The 24980-nt window shown below is 57.3% G+C and overlaps 1 protein-coding gene across 1 annotated transcript; it reads left to right on the top strand.

Moving 5' to 3' along the window:
- The first annotated feature begins 1 nt into the window (after position 1).
- RADIL (Rap associating with DIL domain) lies at positions 2-24918 on the top strand. The gene is made up of 15 exons (XM_059861583.1): positions 2-88; positions 7042-7594; positions 12981-13288; positions 14286-14942; positions 15113-15150; positions 16159-16319; positions 16946-17058; positions 17932-18169; positions 18621-18793; positions 19067-19217; positions 19529-19719; positions 20529-20925; positions 21013-21152; positions 21904-22043; positions 22645-24918. The coding sequence occupies exons 2-15, from the start codon at positions 7051-7053 to the stop codon at positions 22748-22750; spliced, it is 3357 nt and encodes a 1118-aa protein (XP_059717566.1). The 5' UTR covers positions 2-88; positions 7042-7050; the 3' UTR covers positions 22751-24918.
- The last annotated feature ends 62 nt before the right edge of the window (positions 24919-24980 follow it).

Below are 24980 nucleotides of genomic sequence, written 5' to 3'. Positions count from 1 at the left end.
ACGGGACCGGCCCGAGGTCCCCGCGCAGCCCCGGCGGCTCCGGGCGCTGCCGCCGCCGGGGTCGCGCCGAGCCTGCCCCGCTCCGACGGTGAGTACCGGGGCCGCGGGGCGCGGGGGGGCGAAGGCGGACCCTACCCCAGGGACCCCCCCTTTCCCGGGGGGCAGATCCCCGCTGTTGCGCCCCCGGACACCCTCGCTGCGCCGGGCGGCAGCGTTTGTTTCTCGTCCCCTGGGAAGCGGAGGCGGGAGGAGCGCGGCGCTCGGGGCTTGTCCGGTTGCCGTGGGAGACCCGCGCTGCCCGCGGAGCCTCACCGGGCACGGCCGGCGGGAGGGTTGTGTCGGGAACCGCAGCGCCCGAGGGTCCCTGTCCCATGGCCGGGCACACGGGGAGCCATCCCCACACCGCCTCTCCCTGCGCCTCCGTGTCCCATCGCACATCCCTTGGGATCATCCCCGTTCCATCCCCCTCGGGCTCCTTCTCCCCACTGAGCTCTCCTTAGAATCCGTGTCCCCATTCCGTATCCCTCAGGATCCGTCTCCCCACTGCACGCTCCTTGGGATCCTTCTCCCAGTCGCATGCCCCTTGGGTCCCTCTGCCCCTTGCACACTCCCTGGGATCCCGCTCCCCATTCCACACCCCACGGAATCCTCCTCCCCGTTACATGCCCCTCGGGATCCTTGTCCCCTTGCACAACCTTTGGGGTCCCACTGCTATCCCACACCCGCCATGTCACCTGCGTTCAGCTGCCTGCGACTGTGGTGGCATCCCAGGCCGTGGCAGGGAGGTGCTGAGATGATCTGTGTCCCTGTGAGGCTGGAGCAGTTTCATGCTGAGTTGTAACTTTAGCAGAGAAAACTCAGGGGAGTTTGCTACTTGCTTGGGAAGTGCTTATTTTCAGTTCTCTCCAGGACCAGTTAATTATCGCTGGAAAAAAAAAAAAAAATTGCTAAGGTCTTATAATTAGGCAGCCTACAGAGACTGTGGAGCTCGGGAGGCAGCAGAAAGCAAATGCTTTTTGTGCAGGGTTTCTGGGGTCTGTGAATAGAGCTGCCCGGGCAGAGGGCTGGCATTTGCACTGCTGCATTACCGGTGCACGTTGGCGGCTCAAAAGACCCTGTAAAATAATTACAGGGGGAAAAAAAACCACCAAGAAAAGAAAACCTGCTAAAAGAACTCCTGTTGTCCTTGTGGAATCAGGTCTCAGACTGTAACAATGTTTGTGGAGCGATAGGTGCCCTTGGGGCAAGCTGTTGGTGTTTGCGGGGCTGTTTTCCATCCTGTTGGAACAGTCCCGGGGCCGCGGGGTCCGGGCTGCTGCGGGGTGCCTGCTGCTAATAATAACGTGGTAAGGAGTTTACCCGCCCTGATCCGGCTAAAGACGGCACCGAGAGAGCCATGGACATCATCAGCCTCCGGTCTGCCCCTAGATTAGGTGGATAAAACTCGCACAAGGAAAGGCCGGGCTCTGGAGCGGAGGCTTGATCCCGAAAGGAAGGGACTGGGGGGCTCCGGCCAGAGCCGAGGGGTTTGGGCTTTGCCTCGGCTCTGGGGACGGCATCTGCAGGGGGGCAGGATTTGGAGTCGAGGAGAGCACGTCAAAGCCACCAGGGCGTTCTCATTTCCTTTGCTCTCCGAGTTCTAATTTGTTCCACATTGCAGCGCCGGAGCGGCCTCTCCCTCCACTTGCAGCATCCAGGCTGCGGTCATTGCCGTTAGTCCGGGGCTGCCACTCCAGTGGTTTCCATTTGAAAAAAAAAAAAAAAAAAAAAAAAAAGGCAGAAAAAGAAAATAAAAGAAAAATTTCAAACAAAGATCTGAGGAAACAGCTTTTCTGGTTCCTATTCTGGGGTGGTTATAGCTGAAATCTCATCACCCATCCGTGTGCTGGGATGAGCCCCGGGGAAATTCCAGATGATTAAAAAGTGTTTTAATGGTGTTGTTGCTCTTCCCAAAAGGGAATAAGATGACCTGGTAGCTACAGGTTGATTGGCTTGATAGCATCCCCCCAGGGAGAAGAGGGAGAAACTTGGCTCGGGCTTCAATTGATTAAAGACTTCAACACCAGGAATAAATTCCTGCCATCCAACGTGGCTGTATGGAAAATAACTCCTGGCAAGAAATTATTTCAGTCTCCAGCAAGAGAAGTGACTCTCTGGCTGTAATACACTTCTGAGAAGCAGTTGAGTTATGGGAGGTGATATTCTTGTAAAAATCTGCACTTTCCAGTATTAAAAAAGTCAATCCAGTCCAGTATTTAGAGCTGACATTGCACAGTGTCAAGAAAGCTGGTATTAAATAAACGTGATCCATTTCCAAGGCAGTTATCAGGGAGATTATCACTGCTGGGCGCTGCTAGCTGGTAACGTGGACTTGGTGTTTTTATCACTAATCTGGAAGAAAGGAGATGGAAATGATTTCTGGAAAAACCTGGATCTGACCCAGAGCAGCTGAGTGTTAATGGTTTGCACAAATCCGGGTGGTAAGCTGAGTGAGAGAAAGGCATCCTGACTGGAGCAGAATGGAACATGGAAATCTTTTGCACCCAAAAATAATAACTGTGGCTGTACGTGGTTTCCTGTCCCTAATCTGGATGGTAAATTTTCAGCTGGAGCTGCTTGCAGATGCTGGGAGAGGCATCACAGGGGCTCACCAGGCTGCACTTTGAGGGATGGCTGTCTATCTGTCCCCATTTCTGCACTGGAGAATTGAAAATTTTCAGGATAATGGGAAATTTGGCTCTGGGAAAAAAAAAAAATAGCAGTTATTTGCATTTCTGGTCAGAACCAAATTTGGGTTTATGGCAAATCCAAACTTTCCTTCTCATCAGGGATGTGGAGTCCAAGGGGAAGGGACTAAGGGGCTGCAGAAAGGGTCTTGCAAGTAGAGAGGAGGGGGCCATCCACTGAGTCCACTCATAAATCAAATCAAAGAGGAAAGAGGAGGGCTTGGCAAAAGCATCTAAATACTCTTGCAGAGGAGAAAATACAATTAAGCCAAAATCTCCTTAATCGAGCAGAGAAAAGATGGCAAGAGTCAATATCTGGCAGCTGGGGGCAGACACACTGGAAATAAGGCATAAATATTTTACCAGGAGGAGTAAATCACTGGAAGAAACATGGAGCAGCAGAGGTGGGGGCAGCACCTCTTTGCCTTTTGCATCACAACCTGCAGAGTTTCTCCCACAGCCCCCAGGCTGGGCCAGCAGGAGGGACTGGATGGAACCACACCAAGGCCCTGATTAGGTGATTTAATTAGAGGATGATGCATTTGTCTTTAATCACGGTGGAGCCATGGAAAAGAGTAGCTCTTGTGCCCTGATGGCTCTCCCTGAGGAACACCCATGAAATTCCTGGTGGCACTTGGCAGGTGCCTCTTTCAGCTTTGTCTCTGGTCACCAGTGGTTGTGCTCTTGCAAATCTGTGGTGGGAAGGCAACGGGACAGTGCTTGGTGGCTCTTCTTGATGTTCAGCAAAACAGACTGAGATAGAGGAAAACAGATCTGAGTGAGCATCCCAACATGCTGGGGCTGCTGGGGGAAGGAGCTGCTCCAGGGCTTGCTTGTCCTCCTGTGGCTCAGGACATCGCCAGCCTGGCATCCTTGGGGACACGTGTGCTTAGGAGAGAGAGATAAAGGCCACGGGGCTGTTACTGGTTCCATCTCCTCCCCTTCTCCTCTCCTTTCCTTCCTCCTGCTTCCTCTCCTTTCCTTCCTCCTGCTGTTCTCTCCCAGTCTCCCATGCAATGGGGTAAGTGCTGTTGGTTGTAGGGGGTATAGATGTGGTTCAGAATCCCACATGCAAACTTCAAGCCCATGTTGCAGAACCTCTGAGCCTTCCAAACCCACCACGCTGCGAGCAGCTGAGATCCATGAGCAGCCCAGGACCTCTTCTCCTCTTCCTCTCTCAGAAACGTGACAGACGCCTGCCCTGGATGATGCACAACGAAGGGCAAAGATTGTTTTGAGAAGGAGGATGAATGGAAGGGAAAAAGGCACGTGAGGAGGATGGCAAGGTAGGGTCTGAGCGCTGGCTGGGGGCCCTGGGAAGGAGCTGCTCACCCGTTCTGGGAGCAGGAACCTCAGGCCTGCAGGAAAGTCCCCGGAGGCTGCAGAGTCAGTCAGTGGTGGTGGAAGGACACGTGGTGGCCACGTGAATACCGTGGGCATTTGTCACAGCTCTGCAGAGCTCAGACAGAGCTGGCTGTGGAAAACAGCTGGTTTTGGTGTGGTCAGGCACTGCTGGGAAGAGGTGAAGGATCCCTGACACAGATCTCACTGGGAGGCAATCCCAGGCTTTTGACTAATCCATGCATACCCGTTAGAGAGAGAACGTCACTGAGGCTGGAGAAAGGGACGCTTGGGAAAGTCTGGATCAGGCCTGTGTCCTTCCAGGGAACTGGCCTGCACTGAGAAAAGGGCTCAGCTGGGCTGGGGATGTCCAGGAGCACATGTCCCACTGAGCTGCTGGAAGGTGTGACACTCTTGCTGCCTTGTCCCCGGGCAGCTGGGGGCAGCTGGAGCATCCCCGCTCCCGCAGCGGGGCTCAGCGGGATTGCACGTACCAGAGATTGCCCCAGAGATTTCCTCTGTACCAGAGATTTCCTCCTCTGCACCGGAGATTTCCTCCTGGGGGGGGAATGCCGGTGTCCAGCGTGCCTGAGCACACGGATGTGGGAGGAGCCCCTTTCATTATCATCTTACCCTGTCCATTGGCGTCCTCAGCGGCGATTAAGACCGGGTGTGTCCTGCTGTCTTCAGGAGAATGTGATTTCTCAGGTCACCCAGGCTGGTGCCTGGTAAAATCACACCTGTGCTCCTCTAGATGCTGAAAATTGGGGTGACACCTCCTCCTGATCCAGGCTTCTGATTTTTTCCCAGTAAAATGTCTTTGCCCCTGAACTCTGTAGGAGCTGCATTTCATAGAAAGAGTAAAAAAATAGCTGAGCTATAAATAACACATTCAAAACCAGGGACCTGCAAGAAGCAAGAACAGTGTCTCTGTGATGTGGGCTTGGAGGAAAGATTTTGCCACCAGCAGATGGTAAAAGTTTTCCCTTTGTGCTGGGGGTAGTTCAAGGTGGAGAAAATTAAATCCATGAAACCAGTGACTTGATGACAAAGTCTTGTCTTTTGCATCCTTGATGACAAGGTCCTGTAGGGACTCTGGGGCAGTTTTCCTTCTGGTCAATGTTAATGAGGGCTGGCAGGGCCGTGCTGGAGGCCTGGGGCAGCTGTTCCTGAGCCTGTCTGCCAGTGCCCTGACCTGCTCCCCAGGTCGGGGCTGCTGCGTCACTCCCAGGAGATGTCACTCAGCAGACATCAAGGGATGTCCCCAGGGTTGTCCCCAGCAGGAGCAGCAGCTCTGGGCTCAGCTGGAGAGGGAGGAGCAGCAGCGTGGGGGGAGCCAGAGCCCCAACCCCATCCCTGACTCAGTTTCCCCACTTGCAAGGTGGGAGCAGGAGCAGCCTTACCTGAGCCCAGTGGGTTGGGGTGAAGTTCTGGGGCAATGTAAAACACAAGGTCCTCAGCCCTGCTGTCCTGCCAGGACTCCTGCCCTTCAGCACTCCAGGAGTCAGTTTTGGAACCTGCAGCCTGGGGAGAAGGACAAACCCCAGCACCTCCACAGTCCTGGTGGGCTGGGAAAGGGGAAGGAGGTGACTTGGGGTGCAGCAGCATTGCAGCATTACACAGCTCCCAGCCACATCCTTAGCACCTGGTGCCTCAGTTTCCCTATCCTGCAGCATTCCCTGGGTCCCTGGCTGTGGGATTGGGGGATGCACATCCTGCAGCAACCCTCCACGCACGGCTGGGAGCTGGTTTCTGGGTTAGAAGGTGACCTCTTCCATTAGCAGCAGGGACTTTTTTCTCTGCTCCTTTTTCCTGAATTAGATGGTGGTTTGGAGGCTGTCCAGGCCCAGCATCCCTGCCTGAGAGCGCTGAGTCTGCTCTGAGGCACGGCTGTGCCCGAGCCACTCGGGGCTGCAGCTGTGGGAAGATGCTGGCACCTCACCTGTGCCCAGCCAGGAACACCTGGGTCACCCAACTGCTGCATCCAGCTGTGGATGGGACATTTTGGGGTCCCTCTGTGTGTGCATGGAGTCCCTGCACATTATAGATCTGGAGGAGAGGGAGTTCCCAGTGCTGTCCCAAGCAGGAATGCTGAGATTGTCTTTCCTGACCCTGCCAGCAGGTCACAGTGTGGCTGTGGGTCATCAGCACCACGCAAGCACCAGGTGCTGGTGCAATCAGGATGGGATTTCAAAGCCATCTGCAGATGGGGACAGTGACATCAGGCAGGAGTGCTACCCACCTAAATCCAGAAGGGATTCGTGGTTCCTGGTCCACTCCAGGGCATTGAGGAGCACTGGGAGCTGCCACACGGCCTTGGCCCCTCTCCTCCAGTCACTGCCCACTCGGGGCTGCCCTGAGCAGCCCTGCCCTGGGCTAACGTGACAAGGGCAGCCTTGTCAGTGATGCCACCCTGGCCTGAACGTCCTCCACAAACAAGCAACAGCCAAGAGATTTGCCGGAGTCAGGACATTTTTAGAAAGGCTAATTAGAGCCCGTTTTCACCCTGTGCCTCTCGCTGAGCAAAAGCATTTAGCAGTGACCTTAGAGTGAGTGAATTTGCACTTGAGCTTTCCATTTCACCTCTAAAAAATGGGATTGCTCCATAAACTCGTTAGTGAGAGTAACTCCTGATGCTTTGGCTGCTGACCAGGATGGGTCCCGCCAAGTCCCGCTGGGCTCTGCTCTCCTCCTCTGCATCTTGCCTGGGTAAGAGGGACCTCTTGATGGAGAAATATGGGGCCTCTCCAGGCTGTGTTTTCAGGGACAAATCCACCCAGGAGTAACTGTGCTGGTGCCAAGGAGCTTGCCTAAGCTTTTCCACCGGTGTTTTGGGTTACACGAGGGAAATGGCCCTCCCTTCATCACCCTTGGAGGTGACAGCGGCTCCTCCGTGGCCACCTGCTCGCTCTCCCCTGCTGCACATCCAGCCTCCAAACCGCTCACCTTCCCCTTCTTGCTCTTCCCTGCCCAGCTGTGCTTCATGACGACCTCCCACACCATGTTTTATGGGCCATCCTCCACCATGGCTCCGCCGTCCAAGAACCGGCTGAAGCGCCAGAGCCGGCTCTTCTCCCAGGTGCTGTACCGCACCCTGAGCTACAAGGACCGCGGCTCGGCCCCCGCCGCCGCCACCGAGGACGACCCGGCCGAGCTCTCTACCCAGCTCTCGGCCCCTGGCATCCTGAAAATCTTCGGGGGCAACATCTGTGCGGGCACCAACTACAAGAGCGTGCTGGTGACGGGCAGCTCGGGCGCGCGGGAGCTGGTGAAGGAGGCCCTGGAGCGCTACGGGCTGAGCCAGCTCAGCGCCGCGCAGTACGCGCTCTGCGATGTCATCGGCCGCTTCCAGGGCCCCGAGAGGCAGTGGCAGACTGAGGGGCTCAGGGTGCTGGGGGACCACGAGAAGCCGCTGCTCATCCAGGACCTCTGGAAGCCCAGGGAGGGATTCTCGCGCCGGCTGGAGCTGCGCAGGAGGGCGGAGGTGGAGGAGATGGCGGCCAGGGATGTGGACACCACCACTGCAGGTCAGAGCTGGCTGTGGGGCAGGGAGAGGGGTTGGGGTGCACCCCCAGAAGCCTTCCCACAGCAGAGGCTTTTGCACGTGGTTTGGGTGCAGGGGTGGTGCAAGTGGGAGGGTGGTCACGTTTTAGATGCAAGGCTCTGGGGCTGCTGCAGGACTCAGCACTCTCCTGCATCAGTTTGGTATCTGTGACCTCAAATATTTACCCCAGCCAGTTTAAGGGTTAATAACAAACCCTGCCCGTGGCTGGGGAGAAGCAGGCAAGAGCATCAGTGCTTCCTGCTCTTCCCATCAGTGAACCAGCACCACGGCATCCCCAGCTTCCTGGCAGAGCACTGCCCTGCTCCCCCTGCATTCCCATCTCCCTCTGGGCATCCCCCAGGCCTGACACCCCGGGCAAATCTGCAGGAGCAATTAAGGAAAATGAAAAGCTAATGAAGAGAGAGCAATGTAGGGCAGGAGAGCCCCTGCAGCGGTGCCTGATGGAGGCCAGGGCTGGCAGGAGGAGATAAGTGCATCATTAGGAGCCAGCAGCAGTAATGAAGCTTTCCTCCTCTCACCCTCAGATATAAAAGTCCTGTGAGGATGAGGGCAGAAAGGTTTAAAATCAGATTTTTACTTGCACAATGTGCTTGCTGGGTCAGGCCTGCTGACCAGGCCCCAGAGCTGTCAGCCACAGGGTTTTGCTGGGATGGGCTCCCAGCAGCTCCTCACGCCTGTAAGGAAGGGCTCTTACTGTCAGAACTAAACTGGTGGTGATGCAGGATTTCTCTGTGTGCTTGGCAAAGAAGAGCCAAGTTTCTGCCTCACCAGCAGCAGAACAATGGTCCAACCTGTCCCACACCAGGGGGGGATACAGCTCCTCTCCCACCCATCCTAAGAAAAGCTGGGAAGAACCCTGGCACACGGGGAGGGAATCCAGCCATGGGAACTCTGGAGCAGAGCAGAGGCACCTGGAGCCTGCTCAGCTGCAGCTTTCTATTGGGATTTCACCTGGTACTTGAGGACAGGTATGCTCACTGTGTCCAGCCTGTGGCTGCTCAGGGAGGGGATGCCACAGGTGCTCCCAGCTCGTTGCACAGAGACACAGAGCTGGCTCCTGCCAGAGCCTGAGCCGAGGAGGTGGATGCTCTGCTCTTCTCTTCAGCTCCTCCTCCAGCCAGGATCAGAGAGATGTGAAGCACTTTGGGAGAGCAGCAGCTCTAAAAACAGCTTCAGTTGAATGGAGGGAAGGGCAAGAGCCCAGTGAGGGGTGCAGCACTCGGTGGGCAGGGCCACGTGGCAGCTCCCTGCCAGCCCAAGGTCACATCCACTCGGCCTCAAATCCTCCCCTCGGATGCAGAAAGCAACTTTCCTCCCATGGCCTGGATCCTGGGTGGGCTGGGAGCTGTGGGAGTGCAGGGCTCCCACCCAGGCAGGGGAAGCAGCAGGGTCTGGGCTGCCCAGCCCGGGAGCAGCACTGAGCTGGTCAGGGGCTGCACCCTTGGGTCATTTCCGATGGAGGAGCAGCTCCTGATAGGATCCTGTGCTCTGCATTGGAAACAAGCCCGTTATGCTTTCGTTATCACTTCATTTGTTTCAGCACTCCTGGGTGGGGCTGTGGAAATTCCCCATTTTTTAACCTTTGGGCATTTTCCATAGCTGACCAAGCTCTTCAAAGACAGAAGCTACACCCACAGTCAGGCTGTCTGCTCTGCAGAGTACACAGCCCAGAGCTGGCTTACCTGGTAAAATCTCACTCCTGCAGCCCTTTCTTTTGGTGGCACCAGGGGCTCTGTCACCGGTCTCACCCTGGGATGCTGTGGGGCTGGGACCACCCTTTCCCACCTCATCTGCCAACTGCCAGGAAGGAATGTGAGTGATGCAGCCTGTGACCCAGCACCCCAAAAGGACACAAAACTCCTGGTGTAGGGGGTATTGACTGTGAGTGCCCTCCACCATGGTCACCCTTGTCACCAGGCTCGGGCTGGCAGAGGTCCCCTTGCTGAGCAGCAGCTGCCTGCCCAGGGTGGTGAGGCACTGGTGTGGAAAACACGACATCTGTGCAAAAGTAAAGGGACTTCAGGCTTGCAGCTCCCTCAGAGAAAAGCAGAGGAATGCTCAAATCATCCCCAGGGCAATGCCTGCAGGCCCTTCCCCACACAGGGCATTGCTGGAGCAGCAGGACTGGGACCACTGAGGTCATGCAGGTGCATCCCTGGCTGGGGGAAAGCCTCCACATCCATCCATGACCTGTTAACAAATAGCTTAAGACTTTTATCTGCTCAGTTACCCATTATCCTAATTAGTTGATTAGCTGCTTCCCACTGGGGAGGACAGTGCTGGCTCCTCATGCCACTAATTAGCAGCACAGGTAGAGCCTCTCTGCAGCAAACAAGGCAGCCTCTCTCTCCCTGCTGCCCCCAGCCCTGCTCCTTTGGGGGAGCAGAGTCACGGAGATGTAGGGAAAACACCCTCAAACTGGAGGGTGCTGGAGGGAGGTGCAGCCCTTGGCAACTCAGTGGCATTCATTTTCCAAAATATCCCCATTTTGTACTGGGTCCTGTCCTAACTGGAGCTTTCCCAAGAGGCTGGAGGCTGAACTGCACACCCAGAAACTTGGGATTTAAGCCTATTATTCTAAAAGATGCTCTGGCAAGTGCCTTTGAGGATCTGGCTTTGATATACTTTAGCACAACTGCATCCAGGGAAGATTCCCTGCAGAGTCTGCAGAGCAATTACATTAGGTAGGACTAGCCTGGTCTTAGTCCCTCCTGGGTACATTCAAAGCATTTCTTCTTTCCTGGGGCCCAAGGAGTTGTTGATTTATTTCTCAGCCAGGAAAAGCCAACCTCTTTCCTCAGCTGAAAAAGAGGCAGATCCCAGCCAAGATCCCAGGCACCACAACTAAAAGTTGCAGGATGGGTTTAGAGGCAGCAGCTTGGTGGGGTCTGGTGGATGCTGCCCAAGGGGTGCCCAGCTCTCCCTAAGGATGAGATCCAGCCCTGTGTTAGGATCTGATTAGGGAGAGGTGCCTCTGCCTGAAGTGAGGTGCAAACGAGACAAATGCTGAAGTAAATAATACAGATTTTATTAGCAATCAGTGTGAGGTAGAGAGAGAGAAAGAAAAAGAAAAGAGAGGGGACAGAGACAGAGCTCTTGTTGTGAGCTGGTGGTTTCTTGGGTTGGTGGTTGTGAATCTCCCCAGCCAGAATTGCCTCTTACCCAGTCAGAGCTGATTCAGCACCATTGCTGAGTTGCTTCCATTAGTTTCTTCCTTATCTTGGGAGTTTTGCCAAGTGTCCTTGTGGCCTGTAAATTCTGTATTCTTTGTGCCCACTATCAGTGGTACATCCCTTTTCCCAAGCCTTTTTAACCCCCTAGGCCTGAGATCATTGGAGCCTGTCCAGCCCTAAACTTTAACAAGGCCTAACACCCCAACAGCAGCACCTCCTTTCTACAGTCCCACTCCTGGCTATCCAGGGAGGAATGCAATACTTGGGGATGCTCTTTAACTCCTTACATGCTGTTCCCATCCCAATCTCCATGTGGATTCAGCAGCCACTGGCCCTGCACTGGAGATGTTCAGACTGAATTTTGGGTGGGATAACCTGCACATGCTTGGGAGGACAAAACAGTACCAAAGGATGAAAAAACCTGACCCATTTTTATGGAAGGACTTTGTTATGCTCAGGAAAAGAGCAGTGTTTATCTTTCCAGCACAGCCTGGGGTTAGTGGGAGCCTGTGACGGGGGCTCTATCAGCAGTGAAAAAGCAGCTTTTTCCTTCACAAAATAAATACAGAAGCTTCCTTTCCCCTCGATAAGGGGCTGGTGATGGCCTGACTCTGCAGGCAGTGGGACCCCAGTCTGGGCAGGCCCTGCTCTGTCCCACTGAGCTCCAGCAGCAGCTGCTCCCCAGGATCCAGCCCCACTCCTCCCTGCTCGCTCAGCCTGGGCTGGGATCTGCATTGCCCCAGCTGTCCTGCATCCCTCTGGCCCACTTCCATGATGTGGGTTGGGGACAGGGCTCCCGGGGGGAGCTGAGGTGTCCTGCAGACACGTTTGGGGTGGCCTTTGGCATCCCCAGCAGTGTGGCTTGTGTGGGCTCGTGGTTCTCCCTGATGTCACCTCTGTGCCGTGGCCAGGGCTGATTGCCTTTTTAAGGACACAGGGCACGGGACTGCTTGGGGTGGCTCGACTGTGCCGTGCCCTAATCCCCAGGCATGTAAACAGCAGGGGCTATTTTCTCCCTGTCCCACCCCCCTCCCCATCCCCATCTCTTTGATTTTCCCAGCAAAGGAGAGCTCCATCTAAAACAAACAAACAAAAAAATGTATTTCAGAACCAGCAGCCCATTCCTCACCAAATAAGGCAGATGATTTTTTTTTTTTTGGGTCTGAGATTGTGAGTGTCCCTTTAAGCAGCCCTGGGCACCAGGCTCTCTGCTTTGCCATCCCCAAATCCCGCCAGCTGTCCCCAAACCTCGCTGTCCAGAGCCTGCTCCCTGGTCGGCCGAGCCGGGAGCAGGGCTCTGCCTCTGGTGCTGCACTGACAACGCTGCACTGCTGCTCCTGCAAGCAAATCCTGTAGGGATTTTTCCCTCTCTTCGTCCTCCCCGAATGCCAGTGACCTGCTCCCTGGAGGCTGCCCAGCTGAGGTACGAGCATCACCCTCGGACACACAACTTCCTATTTCTCCTGCAGAGCTCAAGCAGCACGGAGGGACCCAGCGGGACCCCCGGCTCTGGGGGTGCCGTGTGAGGGGCTGCTTTTGCAGCTCGGCCCGGCCTATTCATTCACTCCTTCTCCTGTTTGTCTCACGGACAGACAGCTCTGCCCGAAATGATGCTTGGGAGAAGTTAATTACGGCTTGTTCCTGCTGCAGCCGGGCTCCACTGCAGCCCCCATGCCTGGCTGATGCTCCGGGGAATTGGGGGCGGGGAGGGGGGGGTCCCTGCGGTTCCCACTTGCTGCTGGCTACCGACTGCTGAAGGGCTGAAAGCCGAATCCGGGCTCTTTTTTTTTTTTTTCTTTTTAGCAAAGATTGAGTGAAATTTCTTTTTAGCAGTGATATCCTCTCCCCCCAGCCCTGCAGTGTGGCCGGGGCGGATGTGGGATACTATGGACCGGCTGCTCACCATTCAGTGAGGTTTGGGGGCCAGGGAGGACAGGGACACCCCCGTTTTAGCGGTGCCATTAGGACACTAAACTCCGCGCCGGTGTCTTGGCGTCACCTTTCGGGGAGGGCAAAGGACCGGGGACATCAGGGCAGGGTGGGTGCGCAGCGCCGGGAGGGTTCCAGCTCCGAGCTGCAGCATCCCTCCATCCGCGGGGTGCTGCGGCGGGGCGGGGGTGCTCCGGGGGGGCTGCAGGGGCTGAACGCCGCTCTGTCTCCCCCCCATCCCCGCAGGCATCAACGCCCAAGCGCGGAAGCTGCAGCGGCACCGGGCGCGGGGGGCCCGGCGGGCGGCGGGGGCTGAGCGGCGCGGGCCGCCCCCGGCCCTGCGGCGCAGCCTCAGCGAGACCAGCCTGGGGACCCCGGCGCGGCGGGCAGGGAGCGGGGCCGGGGCCGGCAGCGGGGTCGGGGCCCGGCTCCAGCGGCACTGCTCCACCCTGCCCGGCAGCCCGGCGGCGGCGCGGAGCGGCGGCAGCAGCATGCGGTACTCCCTCTACCAGTCCCCGCACCTCCTGCTCCTGCAGGGCTACAGCCAGCAGCATGTAAGCACCGCGCCGCCTCCTGCGCACCCCCGGCACCCCCCGCTTCCCTCCCAGCCCCCAAAGCCCCGGGAGCGGGGCTGCTTGCATGGCCGGAGCTGCTGGGGTCGAGGGAGGTGGTGAGGTGGTGGTGAGGATGAGCATCCTTTAGGAAACGGGCTTGGGACTTGCAGCCTTGTCCTCAAGTCGGTCCCCAGCCTGTCCCCAAGTGCGGGGAACGCGGAGGCAGGAGCCGTGACCCCCTGCAATGCCCCGGAGGGATGCAAGGTCATCCCCGAGCAGCATCCCTGCCCCGGCCCGAGGGGGCCCTGGTTCTGCGGGTGGTGGCTGAGCTGCCCCGTCCCTGGTCCTGCTGCTTCCTCAGTGGCAGGTGGAATCAGAGGCTGCAAGGAGAACAGCGCAAGGAGAACTGCAAAGGACAGGGCCGGCTCTTGCAGTTAATGGCTACTTTGTGCCCGTTGAGTGTCGAGCTGTTCCAAGTTTTTGGCAGGGTGACACCGGCACTGCAGCCATCCCGTTAGTGCTGCTGGGGAAACTGAGGCACGGGGTGGTCCCCTGAGCTGCCGCGGGGTGTGCGGGCAGGCTGCAGGGAAAGGCAGGGCGAGGGGTGGATGCTCTGTCCCACTGTCGCCCCGGGCAGGGGGTGCAGGCATCGCTGCAGTCTGGGGGGAAAAGTTGGGAAGGAAAAGCAGCTGCAGAAGGGACGAGGGGGAGAGGTGGAAGGAGGGCTCCTTCTGTCCAAAGCAGCCCCATTTACTGCATGCCCAAAGCCTTTGTACCCATCTATTGCCGTGCCCAAGGCAGGGATCGCTGCTGTCCTGCTTGGCAGCGAGGCGAGTAAAAAAACGAAATGTTTTTGCCATGCAAAGGTGCATGGGGGACAGCTGGGGACAGCGAGGGGACAGCTGGGGACAGCGGGAGGCTGCAGCACTCACTGCATGGCAGGAGGAGGGTCCCTTCTCCCCCTCCCCGGTTCATGCTGCGTCTCCTCGCTCGGCAGGACAGCTTGGTGTACCTGCTGAACCGCGAGCAGCACACGGTGGGCCAGAGGACACAGGCGAGCAAGCCCAGCATCAGCCTGTCCGCCCCCGACATCCTGCCCCTGCACTGCACCATCAGGAAGCTCCGACCTTCCCGGCACCGCTCGGAGGAGAAGCTGGTGCTGGAGCCCATCGCTGGCGCGGGCATCTCCGTCAACTTCTCCGAGGTGGCGCGGACGGTGGTGCTGCGGCACGGGGACCTGCTGTCCCTCGGCCTCTACTACCTGCTCCTCTACAAGGACCCCATGAAGGCGCAGCCGCTGCCGGCGCAGACCCTGCTGAGGCTGCGAGCCCTGCACCCCGAGGCTCCCCACGTGTGCGGGGCGTGCGGCAGCCTGCTGAAGGACAAGGACCCCGCAGCCAAAAAGCGGGGCCCGTCGCCCGGCGGCGGCCCCAGGACACCCCGCAGGAAGCTGCAGCTGGAGTTCGAGCCGGCGGCCGAGGATGTGCTGCTGCGGCGCATCATGACCCTGATTGAGCCCGGGGGGGACGACCACAAGCTGACACCTGCCTTCCTGCTCTGCCTCTGCATCCAGCACTCGGCCACCAACTTTGAGCCAGGAGACTTCGGGCAGCTGCTGCTCAAAGCGGCCAAAATGATCCAGAGGACGGTGTGGGTCAGTCGGCGGTGGGACGGGGTGTTTTAGGGTGGGGGTGTTGCTCAAGCCCTCCCTGGGGGCTCCTCCTCAGCCTGGTCCCTGGTGGCAGTGAGTGCTGATGGGGGTGGTGCTGGTGCCACCCCATCCCATGGGTTCTCACTGTGCTTTCCCCTTCTCTCCCTGCCCAGGAGCGGACACGGGAGCTGGCTGAAAAGCAATCCCAGCAGTAAGTGTGACCCTCCTTGTTTTACCTCAAAAAACGGGGAGAATTCAACCTGGATCTTCCTCCATGAGTGAGGGAAGTCCATGGCTGTCAGCCAGTGGTGCATGATGAGTTTTCCTGCTGAATCCCACACATTCTGCTCTCTGGTTCTTTAACCACATGCCTGCACAGAATGAGTGGGTTTGGAAAAGCTCAGGAGGCAATAGGACCTGCAGCAGCTCTGGGGCTTTCTCTGATCCAAGACCTGGCCAAGGCTTTACACTTGTGGCTTCACCCCTGAGTGATACAGTAGGAATGTTCCTTAAGCGTGAGCCTGACCTTCCTCAGGCTGGGGACCCCTCAGTGGAGCTGAGATGGAGCTGGCATTGCATGTGTGCATCCAGGGGTGGTGGCACAGTGTGTCCCAGTGCTGGGAGCACCATTCTGGGACAATCACAGTGGTGCAAGGAGCTGTCTTCACAGCCATGTCCAAAATCCCATCTCCAAACCAGCATCTGGAGAACCTGTTGGTGCTTGCTGTGAGCTCTCCTTTAGGATAAACTTCAAGGATGCTTCCCAGGTCCTTCCTATAGCAGGAAAAAGCAGTTTAGCAGTTGAGAAATTACTCAGATGCTTTTTGTTTTATTTTTGGACAGCCCAGGGCAGGTGAGCTGGGTTTAACTGTCCAGAGCTGGCAGGAGCAGCACATACCTCTGGGGTAGGGCTGCTCTTCAGCCATGAATATTTAGTGCAGTTCATCTGTATTAGGGGAAGTCTCCCCCAAAAGTGGCACCCCACAAAGGCCAGGTGGCCTTGATCAGCCTGGTCCCCACAGGTTCCCCTTTGCCACCCCACAGAGCAGAAACCACTGAATTTTTCCTTGTAAAGGGTCTTTCTAAGGGGAGTGCTGGGCTTGGGGGTGTGGGGTTGTGAAAGCTCTTTGGCATTGCCCCAGGCTGGCTGTTTTCTCCCCAAAAGCCTGAGTGGGGAGGCTGAGGAGCAGCAGGTGTAACACCTGCTGTGTCTCCCCAGCCAGGACCCTGCTGCCCTGTCCCGCTTCACCATCACAGACCTTCTCCCAGACCTGCAGCACATCATCTTCTGGATGGCCAATGCCATCGAGATCCTCTACTTTGTCCAGCAGAAATCACCCACCTACATCCAGAGCATGGAGGAAGAGCTGGACATCAAAGGTAAGTCTGGATGCAGTATCCTGCCTGTTTTCCCAGCCAGAGCTGCTCTGCTCTGCTAATCCCCAGTCACAGGTGGTGGTCAGTGCCCTCGAGATGCTCCATTAACCCTCCATAATCCTCATCAGCAGGGACATCTCCGTGCTGTGGGCTGGGGAAATCTGTGGGAGGAGCAGCCTCACATCCTGCCCTGGTGCTGCCCAGCTCCAGAGCCAGGCAGTGTTGTGTTCACACACAAGTATCCCCTGCCACCACAGCACCTTGTGGTTAATGCCCTGGGGGGCTTTCTTCATCCTGGATTTGCAGGTAGCCCTGCAGAACTGCTCATTGGTGAGCCTCTGTTAATGCCAGCAAAAGGAAAAAAAGATAGAAAGGTATTAAACCAGCCTCAGAAACTTTCTGGTCCAAGCAAAAAGTTAAAATGTTCTTAGGCCAGGCAGGAGCTGCCAGCAGTGATGGGAGCTGGGGGGGACAGTGGCTGGGAGCTCTCCTGGGGCCAGAGGAGCCTCTTTGTCCTGTTGAGGGATTCGTGGAGATGAGACAAACCTGGAAATTCTAACAACCCACACCCTGGGAGTCTGGGGGCCTTGCTGCTGCAGGTTTGCTCCCCCATCCTCCTCTCCCTGCAGGCTCCAAGGAGTCTCTGTTCTCCTCGACCATCACGGCCAGCGAGGAGGCGATGACGGTGCTGGAGGAGGTGATCATGTACACCTTCCAGCAGTGTGTCTACTACATCTCCAAGGTACCGTGGCACACGGGCCAGCACGAGCATCCCCAGGGCTGTGCAGGAAGGGTTTTTTTAAGCTTTCACTCCTTGGCAGTTGCAGCACGCTGAGGTGTTTTCCTTCGGGCTGAAGTTCCCCGATTTTTGGTCGCAGCCCAGGAAAAGTATTGAATTACTGCGGCGTGTTTCCTCGTCTGCAGTGCAGCGGCTCGGGGGAGGTGTTCGGGGAGGGCTGCTTGGCTCGGGCCAGCGCGGCATAATGGTGTGATTCAGGGCGTGATGGAAAGGGGCCCCTGGCCCGCCGGACCGCGAGAGCCGGGCGGCAGCGGGGAACAGAGCGGGCAGTGTGAGGCACAGAAAGGCTGCCCTGTGCAGGACGGCTCCCTGCCACCGGCACAGGGGACACGGAGCTGCTCCTGCACCGCTCCGGAGCGGAGCCCTCCTCCCCTGCGCCCTCCCCTTCCCTCTCCCCTGGAAGAAGTGAGTGTGAGGCACTGCTCTCCCATTTAAGCAATATGGAAAATCATCCCCATCCATCCTGATTTCTTTCACCCTCGTGCCCAGCTGATTGGTTGCTGCCCTGGTTCACATCAGGTTTTGAGGATTTTAGCTGAGGTCACACATCATCTCTTCCGACTGCTAAAAGTGACCAACATTAATTTTTATAATTTTAATAATTTTTTAAACTTTTGCATTAATTTTAATAATTTTTAAACTTTTGCACAACACTGAAGCCCATGGAGGCAGGGGGTGAACAGGAGCAGCCCCTTGCTGGAGCAGCACTGGCAGGGTTTGCTTGGCTTAAGGAGGTGAAGGAAAGGCTTGGTTCGTGCAAAAGTAGAAAAACCCCAACAAACTGAGTCTGCTGTGAACTTGCTGCTCTCCCTGCAGTGTCTGTACGTGTCACTCCCTGCCCTGCTGGAGTGCAATCCCTTCCAGAGTGAGTGCCGGGAGGGCTGGCGGGGGACTCCGCCCCTGCCCGAGGAGCTCCGCAGGGTCGTGCTCATCTACCAGGCTGTGCTGGACCTGCTCCACCAGTACGAAGTGCACCCCGAGATCACCTCCCAGATGTTTGCCTACCTCTTCTTCTTCTCCAACACCCTGCTCTTCAACCAGCTCCTGGATAAGGGTCAGTCCTCCTTGAATTGGGCAACACATAGGGGACTGAGTCCATCCCAGTGCCACCTAAAGGGGTACAGGAAGGAGGGAGCTGGAGATGAACAGGTCTCAGCATTGCTACAGGCAGGCAAAGCACAGACCCAGCTGCTGGCTCCTGGGTCCCCATTGCTAGGAGAATTTAAACCCCACAAGGATCCGATCCCATCCCATCCCATCACCCCTTCGAGCCTGAGCAGAGGAGGCTGAGGGCAGTTAATAGGGGCAGCTCATTAATGAACTACAGCAGCCTGAGGTGCTCATTAGCCCTCATTAACGAAGCTGCTCCCTTGTAAGTGCCAGGCAAGGCCCAGCCGCCACCAGGAATTGCAGCCACAGGATGTTGGGGACATTAACCCGGGGCAGGGGCTGGGGGACAGGGGGGCTGTTCCCTGATGTGGCTGATGGATGCTTTGCCTCCCCAGGCTCCTCTCTGGGCTGCTTCCACTGGTCTCAGGGGGTGAAGCTGCGGGCCAGCGTGCGGCTGCTCCTGGAATGGCTGCACGGCGCCGGCTTCGAGCAGCTCGCCCAGCAGTTCTTCTCCAAACTGGCCAGCGTGGCCAACCTGCTGGCCATGCCCGGCTCCCAGCTGGTGCAGGTGAGGGATCCCAGCCCAGGGCTCATGGCATTGGAATAGGCCTGGGCAGGAGAGCTCCTGCTCAGTGTCTGGGGGGTCCCTACACTGATGTGCCCCTTTTGTAACCTACCATCAGCTGCCCTCTCCCAGGGTCCGTGGGTAGGCAGTACCCAGGAGAGGATGTTCTCTCCATCTTGCCTGACCTCTCCCTCCCGTGCCCCTTGCAAGCTCCTGCTCCGCAGAAGAAGCAGTTTCTCACCTCTGCCATGTGCCTCCTGCTGTCTCCTGCCACAGATGACCTGGCCATCCCTGCGAGCCGAGTTCCCAGCGCTGAGCCCCGCGCAGCTGCACCGGGTGCTGAGCCAGTGCCAGGCAGTGATGGATGTGGGCTGCATCTCAGCATGGCAGCCCAGTGAGGAGGAGAGCCCGGCCACCTTCCAGCCTGGTGAGTCCTGCTCAGCCTGCTCCTGTCACATACAAACCTACAAACATACAAACAGGTCATTCCCTTCCCCTTCCTGGTGTCCTGTAGTACCTTCAGCAACTGGTAATAACCATAGCCCCAAAATTCAGATATTGCAAAGGATGCAAAGGGCAGGAGGCTTTTTCTGCTGTCCCAAGTGAGGGATGCTGCTGGCTCAAGCTCACTAAATCCCTGATTCCATCTGGGAGACTGCACATGGCTGAGAGCTGGGAGGCAGAAGTGGCGTGCAGCCCGAGCCACTGCTAACCTCCATCCATCCCTCTGCCTTTCAGATGAGGTGCTGGAGTCCTTTGACAACCACCCACCCATCATCCTGCCCAGTGGGGGCTTCAAAGTGGACCTGGAGGTGGAGACATTGGACGACAACATCTACAGACACCTCCTTTACATCCGCCACTTCCTCTGGAGCCTGCAGAGCAGGAGCCCCCACAGCAGCGAGGGGCCGGGCTCAGCACTCCCAAAGGTACCCTCTATCCCACGGGGGGGTTGTTCTTCTCCTGGCTGGCAGGAGGGTCTTGGGTCCCTCTGCAGACCCCTCCAAGCCCAGTGCCAAGGGCTTGCTGCCCTCGCCTGCAGCCTGGAGCTGTGGCAGCATCCTCATGGAGAGCTTCTGGAAGGATTAGTGCTGCTAATCCCCCAGCATGGGGGGCATGGGAAGGAGCTGAAAGGACAGGCTCTTCCCAGCAATCTCGTTAGGGAGGGAGGGGAGATGCCTGTGGAGAGTGCTCCCCTTCTCCCTGTGTGTTCCCTGTCCTCCCTGCTCTGCACCCTGCCCGTCCCCAGCAGTCAGGCTTGCCCAGAAGTGCTAATTAGCTAATGCCTGTAAAGCACAGGGAGGGTGATACGTGCTGTGGGTGCTAAGCTCAACTGCCATGTGGAGGGTGTCCCTCCAGCAGGTCCCCTTCTCCTCTTCCTTCCTGTCCCCATTCCCTGCAGCACTCACAGGCCCTGCCTCCTCCTGTCACCCTGGGGCCACATTGCCCAGCCCTTGTGGCACAGGAGGAGCTGTGCTCCCCAGTGTCCCCTTCCAATGGGTTCCCCCAGCAGGGACATGACCAGGGGTCCCCTCCTGGCTGGCTGTAAACACCCCCAGCACAGCCCTGGCCACCAAACTGGGCTGTGGGAGCTGTGCTGGGAAGCCAGGACAAGCCTGCCTGAATTGCCAAGGCTTTGGATGCATCTGGCAGCCAGGAAAGCAGCAGGGTGGTGGGGTCCAGGTAGGGAGTGAAAAGCACACGCAGGAGGTCCCACAGCATTTTCCTTCTTCTTAAGAAAGAGGCATGCCCGACGCCGGAGGTGCTGGAGGTGAGCGAGGGCCCGGCGGCCGGCCCGGGCAGCACCACTGCCATCCAGGAGGATTATTGCTGCCTGGGGGGCTGTGCTGAGCCTCAGGGGAACCCCAAACTCTGCCTGGCCACCAGCACCTGCCCCTGCGAGCCACCCGCCGGCGAGCCCCAGCTCCAGGAGAAGCTCCAGCAGCTGCAGCTGGGCAGGAACCCGGTCCCCAAGGGTGGCACGGTGCCCCCAGACCCCTCCTGCCTGCTGACACCACCCACCACCCCCCTGAACTTCGACTCGGGGAGCCCAGAGTCACCGCAGGGCACCGGCAAAGGGCTGCAGGACGCCCGGAGGAACGGGATGAACGGCACCAAAGGCAGCACCCCCGAAGGTACCGAGAGCTGGCGCTGCCCCAGGGCTCTGGGGCTGGGCTGGGGCCCTGCCAGAGCCCTAAGCTGCTCTCTCCCTCTGCTGCCAGGCTGCTCGCCGACCCCCTATGACTACCCCACGCCGGAGTCCTCCAGCCGCAGCTCCGCTACCGACGATTTCTGCTACGTCTTCGTGGTGGAGCTGGAGAGGGGACCCATCGGGCTGGGGATGGGGCTGATTGACGGCGTGGTGAGTTCTCAGCTGATGCCCTCACACAGCTGGAGTGGGATGTGGGATGTGGTTTATACCCCAGAAAAGCTGATGGCTTCCCACGGGAGCTAGGCTGCTTCTCCTGGGGACAAGGAGGCACAGAGGGATCTCAGTGGATCTCTACTCGTAGGTCACTGTGCCGTGCGTGCAAAGTCCACAGCTGTCCTGCAGCTGGGGAGAGCAAACAGGCTCTCAGCTCTCTTGTGGAAAGAAAATGACTCAGCCAAGGTCTTTCCTCCACCCTTCAGCGGTGGCAAGAGAAGCAGAGAGGAGCAGGGAGGCTCACAGGGTGACAAAACAGCTCCTCCTTTGCATAGGGAGGAATCTGGCATTGTGGGGTGGATCATGCTTTTAAATGGCCTTTCACAGCTGTGCTGTTGGTCAGTAGGAAACAGAGCAACACCAGCTCTGGGACAATGTGAGCAGAGCTCCCATCCCAACACGGCTGCAGGCTAATGATGCTTTACTCTTAATTAAATTGGACAAGAAGAGATTGCCCCCGCCTCTCCTTTCTGTGTATAAATTGATACAAAACCAAAGGATCATATTTCCTTCCTTTTACTCTTAGCACCATCCCCATCATATTCCCAAGCATCTCCAAGATCCCACTTGCCATCAGGTTTGGTGGTGAGCCCTGGGGGAGAGTTACCCTGCCTGGGGAGCTAGGCCTTTTGGGACCACAAATCTTTGTGTCCCTTTTTTTTTGCTCACTGCCTTCTCCTGCCAACAGCACACCCCTCTCTGCTCCCCGGGGATCTACATCCGCACCCTGATCGAGGACAGCCCTGCGGCCGCCGACGGCAGGCTCTCCATTGGGGATAGGATCCTGGCTGTCAATGGCACCAGCCTCATCGGGGCAGACTACCAGAGGTGAGTCCCACCTCAGCAGAGGGCCTGGGGTGCTACCAGCACTGGAGGAGTTGCTGTCAGCTCCAGGTTTCTGGCTGTTTTGCTCCGAGAGTTGCCAGCGCTGCAGTGCTGAGGATGCTGCGGTACCAGAGAGCTGCAGGGAGAGGAGTGACCTGCACAGGACACCAGAGAGGGGGGAAGGCTGTGGGTTTAGAAGAGGGATTATGGAGCATAATCCATATTTCCCTCCCCAACAAGTGGGGAGCATAAATGGGAAATAAATGAGAGCTCCAGAGGTGGGTCTCAGCAATGCAGAGCTGCTGCAGCCCCATCCCACCCCAAGTTTCCTCTCAAAGGTGGTGGGATGAGACAGCTCAGAGGCAGAGCCCAGGTGCCCACAGCACAGAGCAGCTTTGGGCTTGTTCGCCCTCATCCTGGCACCACTAACCCGGAGGCCAAGCCCTCCATAAAGTTACAGGCAGGAGAGAAACACTCCCTGCTTGTAGCCCTGAGCAGGCACAGGTGATTGGCAAAGGGGGGGTGTTTTGTGAATGCCCATGACTTGGCAGGCTCCTGAGGGGCTGCCAGCACTCACCTCTGTCCCTGTTGCTGCTCCCTGCAGTGCCGTGGACCTCATCCGCTCCGGGGGCAAAAAGCTGCGGTTTCTGGTTGCCAAGTCGGACATTGAAATAGCCAAAAAGATCAGTTCCAGCTCCTCTTCCTCTTAGTCCTTGTGGTACAAGGATCCTGCAGCAGCTTGTGGCTACAGCTCTGGTTAAGGCTGACCTCAGGGAGCCTGGAGTGCAAGAGGGAGGACCAGGACTCCACAACAGCCCTCGATGTGCTTTTGGACACTTTGCCCCTGCACTGCAGCAGATGAAAGGATGTGCAAGGATGGTGCATGCTTCTCCCACTGCACTGGCTGGGAGCATCATTCCTGATCCATTGCCCAGCCTCACCTTATACCCAGTGTCATCCTTCTCAGGAGCTTTCCTGTTCCTTTGTCCCCTCTGGCAGGGGGAGGGAAGGGAATGCTCTCACCATGAAGACTTGTAGGCAGGCTCCTCTGTTCCTCTAGGCTGGCAGCCCTGTGTGATATTTTATGCTGACAGGCAGAAGGCTTGAAATACCTTTGGATTTTGAAGAGAACATGTGAGGCAGGCCTGGGCTTCACTGTGGCAGTGGCCACCTGAGGTGCTGGCACATCAGGCTGGAGAAGTGTGCCCAGCTCTGGGGCTCATGAAGGCAGCTCAAGCACTCAGGAGTGGGACTCCACACAGGATGCATCACCAGGAGTTAATTCCCCTGGTGCCATACACTAGCTCAGGTGCCTTTTGGCTGCTGGGCTACAGCCCTGCCTCAGGATGGGAAGCAGCTACAGCAAAGGGCTGACACCACCAGCAGCTCCTGAGTGCCGGGGAGAGCTCCCTGCAGAGAAGGACTCCCTTACTCTTGCTCTGCAGATTTACTGCCCAGCTCTGGCACCACAATCCCAGCTGAAGGCCACCAGGACTGATGGCAGAATGTTCCCACAGAGGGTTGGTGTCACCAGGAAGCTGAGGGAGCCCAGCAGCACTCAGCATTGACACCAGCCCAGGCAGGCAAATGATAGCTCAGCACCATGTCCTGCTCCTCCTGCTCCAGCTTCGCCAGCCCATTGCAAGGCCACCTTGTTTTGTGCCCTGCTCGGAGCATCTCCCGGGTGTGTGCTGCTGAAATGCCGACAGGTGATGATGGACAGCAGAGATTCCCTTCGGGAGGACACATGAATATCCCAGGAACCGCTCTGCTACCTGCTGCCGACCGCGGTGTCAGCTCAGCCGAGGGTTCAGCTCCCTCGTGTGGCTGCCCGGGCCCCGCACACCCGGCCTCCTGCCGCCGCCTCCTCCCTCTGCTTTTAGCACCATTAACGGGATAAACCCGACCTGATTTCCACATATAGACAGATACTGAGACCTAGTTTAGCCGAACCCTATTAAAACAGCCTGCAGCAAAGCCCTCCTCACACCCTGCACGGTGCAGGCTCTGGCAGGGGATCAGATACTCACATGGCATCTCACAACAACAGTGCTCTGAGGATTGTGATGCTAAAACAGGGCTGGCTTTGATTACACCTCACTGCTGCAGTTTTGGTTCCTGTGCTTAGTCTTGCACGTCGCAGGAGATGTCAGAACACTCCATGCAAGGGAAATGCTCCACTACTGGATTTCAACGCAGCCTGGCCTGCTTTTCTAGGCAAGATGGACCAGGCACCTTCTCTGAGACACGAGTGCCTTGCTGCTCTGCTGGGCCACGCTCACAGCCCTGCCCTGGGGTGCTGCCCCAGCAGGGACTGGGAGCAGTGCATCCTCCTGCCACTGACTCAGATCTACAGGCAGGTGAGCAAAGGCTCAGGACTCCTGGTGGTTCACTTCACTTTCAATCAAGTAGGTTTGCTGGCCTGTCATCCTCCACAGAACTTGAAATGGGCTGCCTAAAGCCTCTGGGCAAACTGCATGCACTCCTTACTCCCCTCTGCCCCGGAGCCAGGGCTTGGGGTGAGGCTTGGTTTGCACTAGACAGTGCTGGGGCTGCATCCTGGCACGTTCCAGCAGTACCAGCGCAGCCCAGTGAGCACCCCTGGAGCTGGAAAACAGCCCCAGAGCTGTATGTTGCTCACAGTGCAGTCAGGAATTGAAACAGACTGTAAATAAACCCTGCTATTTACTAGTGTGCATGAGGGCTGGCTTCTCCCAGGAGGAGCAGTGGGATGGATTGACTTCCCTGTGTGTTAATATGTACAGCTGAGATGTGTATAAAGCTCTGGTGCAGATACTGAGCACAGCATGGCGCCTGTCAGACACGGTGGATGTTAAGAAATGCCCTGTGTCAACAATAAACTGGATCAATAAACCTCTCTAAGCCCTGCTCTGGCAGCTGTCTCTTGGATCTCTCCATGTTCACTCCAGTGGTGAGACA

Source organism: Haemorhous mexicanus, chromosome 17 (assembly GCF_027477595.1).
Source record: "Haemorhous mexicanus isolate bHaeMex1 chromosome 17, bHaeMex1.pri, whole genome shotgun sequence".
NCBI classification, from domain to species: Eukaryota; Metazoa; Chordata; class Aves; order Passeriformes; family Fringillidae; genus Haemorhous; species Haemorhous mexicanus.
This window is presented reverse-complemented; position numbering and strand designations above follow the sequence as displayed.